General features: G+C 49.2%; 1 protein-coding gene across 1 annotated transcript; it reads left to right on the forward strand.

Moving 5' to 3' along the window:
• The first annotated feature begins 5,779 nt into the window (after positions 1–5,779).
• On the forward strand, positions 5,780–8,444 carry LOC125758181 (uncharacterized). Its single transcript, XM_049415028.1, has 2 exons — positions 5,780–6,307; positions 6,407–8,444. Exons 1-2 carry the CDS (start codon positions 5,849–5,851, stop codon positions 7,184–7,186), a joined length of 1,239 nt encoding a protein of 412 aa, XP_049270985.1. The 5' UTR covers positions 5,780–5,848; the 3' UTR covers positions 7,187–8,444.
• Positions 8,445–10,869: the final 2,425 nt, after the last annotated feature.

Here is a 10,869-nt window from a genome sequence, read left to right on the forward strand (position 1 = left end):
CTACGTCCGGTCTACTGTCTGTGGCTTTTGCCAACCTCAGTTCGCGTTCGAGCTGTTCCTTCTCTTTAGCATGTGCTTCACGTGCTTCAGCGCGTTTTACCTCAAGTTTTTCTTCGAGCTCTTTTCGCGCGCGCTCCCTCTCTTTTCGAACACGCTCTTGCTCCATTCCGAGAAACTCCAATGCCTCTTCTTTTGAATAGCCTCGGTCTCTCGCTAAGCTCAGAATCTTGACGAAGTCCATTGCCACAGCTCCGAAATCCGTAATGGGCAGGAAATGGAATCCTGGCAGGCTCGCCAATTGTCGCGAATTTCGGGTGGCCCGGTGCGATGGACTCAGTCTAGACTCGGGGCATAGCACAGCAAACATTTATCAAACAAAAAACAAGGAAAACTTGGCACTCTAACATATACAAATGTACAAAATAAAGTCGCTACAAAATTCAACCTCTTAACTCAGTACATAACTAAATTGTCCTACCCCTAGCCTGCTCCAGTCTTATAACAACGAACACGTCGGACCGGCCTTACTTGTCATTTCTGGTGACTTGGTGCAGAGCCAAAGTCCCGTCTGGTGTCTACGTCGTCCGGTCATTTAACTTGACATGGTCCACGCCGTAGCGCAATGCTCCAACCGTCATTGCCTGGCCGTTGACGACCCAGTGGCACCATGGAAAATGCCTAGTAAATGCATACGTGGTCGCGTAGGAAAGGCGAAAGATGCAAAAAGAGGGGCAACGGTGCCAAAGCAGACTTTAGTTAAAAAAGAGGTAGGACAGGAGGTGAACCCATCCGCAACACTGGATGAGTTGGGTATACCCACAGCTGGGCTAGGTAAGCAGCAAAGAAATGACGAGACACTGAAAAATGCAGTCCGTAGGATCGGAGAGAAGCCAATGAGTGAAGGAACGAGAAGAGATGTGACGTACGTACTTATTAATGGCGTGGTGTACAGGAAGTTCGTGCACAAAGGCGGAGAGTGTATGCAATTGATGGTGCCGGCAAGGTATAGATTATCTGTATTGGAGCAGTGCCATGCCAAGGGGCATAAAGGAGTGAGGCGAACTGTAATGGCATTAACTAAAGTAGTGTTCTGGCCGGGTTTGCGAAGAGATGTTAAAAAGTTTGTAGAGGGATGTTGCAAGTAGATGGGAAAGTAGATGGGAAAGCGAAAAGAAATATTGTGATAATGGTCACAGTGTGACAATTAAGGGTACCCTGCTTGTATGTTCGAGGACTTTCTTCATGCAGTCTAGCAACACGAGAGTTTTCGAGACAGCCAACTGTCGAATATGTTGAGTAGTCGGCATAGTGACTTCTCTACTGTAAGCGAGTTTGTTTAAGACTTCACTTTACTCTTATGGTGAACATTTGGTGGAATTGTTACAGTAGACACAGTGACATGGTGCTTTTATGTCACCTATGAACTGTCCGCGACACATGTGATGTGACGTTTAGTGAAATAGCCGTGATGTGTGGTGAAGTGATTGGTGATAGTGATGTGATGTGAGTGTGCCGGTGAAGTGCATCAAGAGAACGTTTATATGACACACATTGACGACGGAAGGCCCTGGGACGTCAGGAGCAGTTTTTCATGCCGAAAAACTCTTCAAAAGGAGGGCGTATCATTGTCATGAATTTGTTGACTTCTGGCAGAAGAGGGAGAAGTAGAGGAAGAAGAAATGAGAGAAAAGACAGATGTCAAACGAAGAAATATAGAGTGAAGAGAAAGAAGAAGACCATACATTGAAGGAGAATTGAATAAAGAACGCAAAGAAGAGGGAGAAGAAGAGGCACGAGAGGCGACGTGGCCGGCGAGGAGAAGGAGGAAGGCAGAGCGCGCTTGGAACGGGCAGAGGCACGGACGAGCGGTGGTCGTGGCAAGGCGTTCGCCTGAGGTCCGCCAGCACAGCTCCTGGAAATGTGCCCCAGCCTTCGCAGCAACGTACTGTGACCTGGGAGGCGTGACCAGGAGGGCGACCAGCGCGCATCAGCGAGACCCTTCTCCTGAGGACGCGCAGATGTTCTGCGGATATGCTCCGTGGGTCACGCACCGGACGACGAGCGGTACAGCCAAAGCAAGTACCTGACGTGGCGTGGACCGGCAACTGCAGCTACCCGACGGTGCAACAGACGGTCGTGCTCCGGTGAAGCAACGCACTTCGCGGACACGACAAGTCGTCGCCTCAGCACCGGAGCTGCCACGTCAACGCCAGTAACCCGTGATGAAACTGTAAATATTTTTATTAGTTTTGGGATAGTGTGCACAAGGGATGTTTGTTTATATAGTTGGGCTTTCTTCAATACTTCTTATGTAAATGGTTTAGTGGTTTTTTCGCATAAAGAAGTTTTTCGTTATCCTCGGTGCTCCTGTGTTGTGTTTAACCATCTAGAGACCATGACAGTTATACATATATGTAAGCGTACCTCATAATGCATGTTGTATCACTCGGGCTAGCTTCTTTACAAGGCGTGTCATGTAACAGGTGCCTTGCTCATTGCACACAGCTGTTTCCTTGTCAGGCCAGGAGGCTACAGCAGAAAAAAAAATATTTCTTATTATAGTGACGGTTTTTTATCACACTAAAGTGAAAGTACACTCATAATTATGTGAAGCTTTTGTTACACTAAACGTGTAGTAAAGGTAACCTAAACTAACAGCAGGAGAAATGAGACCTCTAAACCTGGCTTCTCAAATGCGATCCGGCAAACTATAACTCATATGTTTTTTGCACTGATATACGGGCTAGTTACGAAGATACATGCGAGGCGTTGGTGATGCAATTGCCTCCCATTATTTATTGCAGTGGCCTGGTTAATGTTAACCGAACGATAAAACTCAGCAACCCGCTCCCACGTGAAGCCACGCCGCAAGGAACGCACGTTTTCTCAACGACAGAGTATGACGTTGAAAAATTGAATATTGCAGTGCTTCGCCTCCGTGTGACACCCACACAAAGCCATTGGTTAAAAAAAAAAAACTGAAGCAATGGGTTTTTACTCACCGGTCCGTGTATTCTCGGGCTTGAAACGAGTGTCATCCGGTGAAAGCTTCAACGGTCCCTTCGTTCCCCTGAAGTCAGCTGAATGCACTTCGCGAAGGGATTTTAACGAGTCAAAACGAACAGAACAAAAGCGAGTGTGTCGGCCGGCAGTGGCTCGAAACATTTACAGCGAAACGAAACAGCGCGAGACCCATCCCAATGCACCGCGAACCGTTACCTGTCGTTGCGCCGCGGTATATTTTGAAATGAAGATAATGATGCCGATAGGCTGCTGACAACTACGAGTTTGTTGGAGCAAAAACTATTACAAAAGATTGATGACGTGGTACCTGGCAAGGCAAGGCCACTTCGTATAAACAGCAATTTGTTTATTGAAGTGTAACAGTAAGCAAACAACTAAACTTCCTTATTTCAAGAATATTTTAATTTGAAGTTTGGGCCCGACGAGGGCGCCCCTACATAAAAAGTCAAATAGCGCGAATGGCGGCCACCACAACGTCGCCATGTTATCCTAACGCAGAGGTTAGTAGATCCACTCCCGGTGTTTGAAGCTGGAACTCGCCGCGGTCGATTTTTTCGCCCTCTGCGGCGATCGCTGGAACTTGAGACTTTCCGGGGCCTGACCGCACGATAAACTTGCGCCATATGCTTGCGCGCTGTGGGCAGCGCAGAAATGTTCTGTAGCCCAAGCAGCCCACGTCTCTTGACGACGGGACGACGGTTTCTGCGCACCACACCACATAATAGAATCCCAATCTATTCTGTGGACCAGACCACAGGGTAAACGGACGAGCGTCTCTTTTCTCAGAGACTCCATCTGGGTAACCGGGTGCATGGCACAGTAAAAGACCCAATCATGATCAAGAAATTCGATGTGGATCAGGCCCGACTGTGATCGAAAGGGGTTGTGTGACACCGGTATTATGTTTTTCACCGCTTGTCTGAAAAAGGCTGAGTGAGGAAATCGGTGTCATATTCTCAAAACGCTGCCTAATGCATCCAGCAAAGCTGCTATTGCCGTGGCAGTGAAATCATGCCAGCTAGACATGTATTCAAATGTGCATGGTCATTCTTTTAGAACTGACCTGTTTCATTGGGCTGTAGTTTTCCTGCAAATTATTCGATTTTAATGCAGCTTACGGTCAAAGATTCAGGAAGGATGAAAATTTACTGGCTCGTCCCATTTTTTTATGCGCAATGCAAAAAAAAAGAATAAATAAAAAATAAGGAAAAATGCGAAAAAACTGAATGTCATGCGGCATGCCACACACGACTCGCAAAAGGTTTGTAAAAGTTATAAATCACTTGCCCTACCGCAGGTGTTGAAATGACCACCCTGCATGATCACACACTTTTTAATGCATTTATTAGCATGCACAAATTTTAATGGACAAGTGGCATAGGTAGTGCAAATTATTTGACACCATGATGCTGTCACCACATGCTCTAACTAGGACTTTTATATTTTTCATATTAGTGTAACGTAAAAGTTGCCCATGCAGACCTGCAGGGAGTACTGAAAAACCCAAACGACATTACAGACAAGCACAAGCAAGGTTTGGGGCTTTGCGTAGGCAGAGTTGCTTTGGGGAACGCAACATATAAATCTGCAAGAATTGGGCACACACCCAACAGCCAGTATCAAGTATGCTCTTTACCTTTCCAGTGATTTCGTAAAAACTTGCTTCACAAATAGGTAAGCAGGTATAAACACCACAAAATGGAGTAGAAGTTTTGTTTTATCTGTTAGCAGGATACTGCAGGCCTTGAGCCCAGAACAGCAGGGCAAACGAACAGAAGTAGTTATATATGATACTTAAGTTCCTGTGTAGTAACGCCCTCATATTTCAAGTATCATGAATTACCAACTCACGCAATGAGCCAATCTGTTAGGTATATGTGGATGTGTGTGCATGTGTGTTGTGTGTGTGTAAATAAGTAATGAACATAGAAAAAAAATAGTTGGTTTAATAAACACATGAAGCACAAGGCTAACGAATACACTATAAGAGTAAACAATGATCAATAAAAACATATCATTCACATGCACCAACATCATAAACAAATGTACGACATGGAACCATACAGGTGTATTACAGTTCAAGATTCATAGTTCTCATTCTCTTTGTGGACTGGTGGTAGTTTGTCCCAGTCACTTGATCGTTGAAAAAAAAAAGTGTTTAACTTCTTAGTGATCTCATTCATCTGATAGCTACAGGGTATAGATATGTAAAATGCAGCGATTATAGGCTAGTGAGTGCAATCCTTGCCCCCAGTTTGACGAACACACACAAAAAAATAACCACTAATGCACAGGCCAACCCAGATATAGCCAGGAAAAAAACAGAATACTTTAGAATTCCCCTAGAAAACAAATACGACACCTTAGAACAAGAAGAAACAAAAGACATAGAGGAAACCACAACTAGACCGATTTCTGAATCTGTAGCCGAAGTTGGAGGTAAAGCATCAATGCAAGAAGTAAGCAACATCTCTTGAACCACAAAAGACTGGATAAAGAAACAACAACAGATAAGTGGCTGGGCATAGATAAATAGAATCTGCTTAGCTATTAAAGCTATCAATAAGTATAAGCCCGGTGACATATGGAATTATGATATTGCCACCTGCCCAGCATGACAGGTATGGCGAGCGCGAGCCAACAATCCACAAGAATGGAAGAAGACGTTTTGGGACAGAGCGCGCTCTCGCTCTGAGTTGTTGTTGTTGTGTTGGCAGCCATCTTACCAGTCTTGTGTGCGTCTCTCTGCCGGTGCAGTATTTCCCAGTTCAAGTCCTTCTGTAGCACGTGACAACTGGTGGAGGTGCTGGGTACCCCCCAGCCGATGTTCCAAACGCCTCCGGGTAGCCCTGTACCTGTAGTGACAACACCTGTTCACCGGGCCAGCCGAAGAATCCGAGGACTACCTCCTGAGCGTGGACCTCTTCCCGAAATGGCCTCAGCGACACCCCAGAACGCTGCGGAAGGCACTGCAACCGCGCCTTATACGCTGCAGAAGCCACGAGTACCGAAGGTGTTCCACGGTTCCGTCTTCGAGGACGTCGAGGACTGGCTGGCTCAATTCGAACGGGTCGCCGATTTCAACGGTTGGACCGACGCCGACAAGATGAGGAATGTCTATTTCAGCCTGGAGGACGGCGCTCGTACTTGGTACGAAAACCGTGAGCCCTTCCCATCTTGGAGCGTCTTTTGCCGTCACCTGCTGGCAAGTTGGGCCAATCCCGATCGCCGTGAACGAGCCGAGAGAGCAATTCAGTCGCGCATCCAAATGCCGAATGAAAGCGTCATGATGTACGTTGAAGACATGACGAGCCTCTTTCGTCGAGCTGACCCGGACATTGCAGAGGAAAAGAAGCTTCGCCATTTAATGCGAGGAGTTAAGGAGCAGCTTTTTGCTGGCCTCGTTCGATGTCCCCCAAAGACTGTGGCAGAGTTTTTGACCGAAGCCACAACAATGGAAAAAGTGCTGCAGCAGCGTTCGGCTGTGTACGACCGGCAAGTGAGTGTTGCTTCGTCCGTAGGCCAGATTGGAGGTGCAGGAAGTAGTATCAACATCGAATCTCTGTGCGACCTCATTCGATCGGTGGTGCGCGACGAGCTGCAAAAGATTCACTGCCCGTCTCAACCTACTGCGGGATCCCTCTGCAGCCTCATCAGAAACGAGGTACAGCAGGCTCTGCAGGTGCCGCTTCCCGACAATGTCCCGCCTGTGCCGACTGAGCCTCATCGTGCATCATACGCGGATGCTGCTCGTCGTTATATTCCAGCTTCACCGCGCTTCGTCAACCCTACGCCTCACGATGCACTTCCATCACTGCAGCCGATTCAGCACTTGGAGAATCGGCAGCCGATCCCAAGGAAATCCGACGTCTGGCGCACACCGGACAGGCGGCCACTGTGTTATCACTGTGGTGAAGCTGGACATGTGTACCGAGAATGCCCCTATCGCCGTCTTGGACTCCAGGGTTTCGCCGTCGACTCGCCAAGGCCGAGATTTGGCGAAAGACCAAGAGCTATAGAAGAGTACCTCTCCCAGCAGCGAATGCCACTGCCCGTGCGGCGGCAGTCGCGGTCACCGTCTCCAAGACGATCTTCGCCAAATTTTCGGAGCTTTCCAGGGGCGGCGCAGGCGCGTTCGCCAAGCCCTCGGCGGGAAAACTAACGACAGCGACCTTCGGGAGCGAGGCCGCTGACAATCGACGCAAGCAAGGCCTCCCATCGACGCGAGAATGGACCCGGAACGATTTACCGCCGACAGCAACGAAAACCAGAAGCAGACTTTCTTTGGACATTCCTGTGGTGCTCGACGGCCGCCACGACGTTAGTGCGTTATTAGACACGGGTGCAGACTATTCGATCATGAGCGGAACGCTAGCAGAGCACCTGAAGAAAGTTGTTACGCCCTGGTACGAAACACAAATTCGTACTGCCGGCGGACATGTAGTCACGCCAATCGGCATGTGCACAGTCAGAGTAAGCATTCGTGGACGTACGTTTCTCGCATGCTGCCTCGTACTTCGTGAATGTTCTCGCGATCTAATCCTGGGAGTCGACTTTTTGCGGGAGTACGACGCTATTATCGACCTTCGGGAGCGTACCGTGACTTTTTCGACAGAGAGAGCAACTCTCGATTCCGACGACAGCCATGACAGCACGTTTCGCGTTTCTGCCGACAGCATAACGTTGCCTCCGCGTTCGAGTGTCCTGGTTGATGTGGTGTGCGACAAGTTACGTGATGGTGAGGCTATCGCCGAAGGCAACTTCACGCTTTTATTCAAGCTAGGTGTCTGCGCGGCCCGCAGCCTCGTCACGCTTTCTGACGGACGTTCTGTGCTGCTTGTGACCAACTTCAGTAATGAGTACCGGCACCTTTTTCGTCACACCGCCATCGCTTTTGCCTACCCTGTCGCAGACGTTGCCGAATGTTTCACGTCTACATCGGTGGACGATGGGCTTCAACCGACATCAAGAGACGTGACTTCGTCACTCTCCAAGGTTGATATTGATTCGACCCTCTCGGAGCAACAACAGACAGCTCTGCGTGAACTGTTACTTGAATTCAAAGAGTGCTTCGCGTCCACCTCGAAGGTTCTTCAGACGCCCATCACCAAACATCGAATAATTACATACACCGACGCCTCGCCCATAAAACAACAGCCTTACCGCGTTTCGGCAAAGGAACGTGATGCTATCAATGCACAAGTCGAAGAGATGCTGCAAGATGACGTTATCCAACCTTCCAAGAGTCCCTGGTCCTCGCCGGTCGTTCTCGTAAAGAAAAAGGACGGAACGCTGCGTTTCTGCGTGGACTACAGAAAGCTTAACAGCGTGACTAAAAAAGACGTCTATCCACTGCCCCGCATCGATGATTCACTCGACAGACTGCGGCGGGCCAAGTATTTTTCATCTATAGACTTGAAAAGCGGTACTGGCAGATTGAAGTTGATGAACGAGATCGCGAAAAAACTGCCTTTGGTTACACCGGATGGCCTGTATGAATTCAAAGTACTTCCCTTCGGCCTATGTTCTGCACCTGCCACATTCCAGAGAATGATGGACACTGTTCTTACCGGTCTAAAGTGGCACACTTGCCTAGTTTATCTGGATGACGTCGTCGTGTTTTCTGTGACCTTTGAGGAGCACCTGAAGCGTCTGCAGACTGTACTGGAAGCGCTCCGCACTGCTAACCTCACGCTAAAGCCAGAAAAGTGCCACTTTGGCTACAAAGAACTTAAGTTTCTCGGCCATGTTGTGAGCGCGGAATGGTGTTCGACCTGATCCTGACAAGAGCACCGCCGTAGCCTCGTTCCTGTTCCCCGTGACAAGAAAGCAGTACGTCGCTTTCTGGGACTTTGCGCGTACTATCGCCGTTTCATCGCCAACTTTTCCAGGATTGCGGAACCGCTAACTCGACTGACTCGTGAAGACGTACCGTTCGTCTGGAATGAAGAGCAGGATGCGGCTTTCACTGAGCTACGGGATCGTTTACAGACACCACCAGTTCTCGCTCATTTTGATCAGGATGCCGATACTGAGATTCATACTGACGCCAGCAACGTGGGTCTTGGTGCTGTCCTCGTCCAACAACAAGAGGGCGTGGAGCGAGTGATAGCTTACGCCAGCCGCACTCTCTCTCGCGCCGAGGTAAACTACTCCACGTCAGAGAAAGAGTGCCTCGCGGTTGTGTGGGCCACGATGAAATTTCGGCCTTACCTTTACGGACGCCACTTCAAGGTAGTGACCGACCATCACTCGCTGTGCTGGTTAGCCAACCTACGTGACCCGTGCGGACGACTGGCACGATGGAGTCTTCGTCTGCAGGAATTCGATTTCACTATCGTTTACAAATCAGGCCGCAAGCACGAAGATGCCGATTCATTGTCCCGTGCACCTGTCGAAGCTTGTGACCACGACGTCGAAGATGACAGCGGCTTCCTTGGGGCCCTTACTACAACGGATCTGATTACACGACAGCGCGAGGACGCCGAAATCCGCGCAATCATCGAAAACCTCGAAGGGCGCAACTCTCCCATACCTCGACGTCTTTCTCGAAGTCTGTCGTCGTTCTGCCTGCGAGGTGGTGTTCTGTATAAGAAAAAACACGAACGGCAACGAGAAGACCTACCTTCTAGTCGTACCCACTGACATGCGTGACGACATACTTCTCGCCTGCCACGACGAACCCACATCTGGTCACTTGGGTTCCTCTCGAACTCTCGCCAGAGTTCGACAAGCGTACTACTGGCCCAAGCTTTCCGCATCTGTTAAGCGGTACGTAAAAAGCTGCCGCGAATGTCAACGCCGCAAATCCCCGCCACTGAAGCCCGCGGGGCTTCTGCAGCCGATCACACCACCTAGGGCGCCGTTCGACCAAATAGGAATGGATTTGCTGAGCCCCTTTCCATTGTCATCTGCTGGGAACAAGTGGATCGTAGTTGCCACAGATTATTTAACGAAATACACCGAGACAAGGGCACTACAGCGCGCTACGGCTTCCGATGTTGCCCAGTTTTTTATAGACCAGATCGTTCTTCGACATGGCGCCCCGTCATGCGTAATTACAGACAGAGGACCAGCTTTCACGGCCCAGCTCATTGACGACGTATTCAAGCTTAGTTACACGAGCCATCGCAAGACCACAGCATATCATCCGCAAACCAACGGCTTGACAGAGCGACTGAACAAAACCATCGCCGATATGTTATCCATGTACGTTGATGTCCGGCATAAGACGTGGGACCAGGTCCTACCGTACGTCACATTCGCGTACAACACTGCCATCCAGGAAACTACACGATTCACGCCTTTCCGCCTTGTCTATGGACGTGAGGTCCAGACTATGTTGGATGCTATGCTTCCACACGATTGCGACGCTTTGCTGACAGCTGACGCTGTCCAACTTACCCAGTACGCTGAAGAAGCTCGCCAGTTAGCGCGCCTGCACATTAAACAACAGCAGATTGCAGATGCACGCCGCTACAATTCTCGCCATCGAGAAGTTCAATACCATCCGGGCGATCAAGTTTGGGTGTGGACTCCAGTTCGCCGCCAAGGGTTGTCTGAAAAACTGCTCAGTCGCTACTTTGGACCCTACAAGGTGTTGCGACGCGTTAGTAACGTGAACTACGAGGTTGTCCCCGATGGAGCCTCGTTGCCCCGGCGTCGAAAGCACCCCACAGAGATTGTGCACGTTGTACGACTGAAGCCGTACTTCACGCGGTAGTGCGACTTGACCTTGTTGCTTTGTTTTTGTCTGTGCGTACTTTCTGCTGGTTCGCGTTTTTTTTTCGTCTTTGCATATTCACTTGCAGAGCATCGAAAGGATGCCTGTTTCTTTTTTTTTTT

This window comes from Rhipicephalus sanguineus, chromosome 4 (assembly GCF_013339695.2).
Source record: "Rhipicephalus sanguineus isolate Rsan-2018 chromosome 4, BIME_Rsan_1.4, whole genome shotgun sequence".
NCBI classification, from domain to species: Eukaryota; Metazoa; Arthropoda; class Arachnida; order Ixodida; family Ixodidae; genus Rhipicephalus; species Rhipicephalus sanguineus.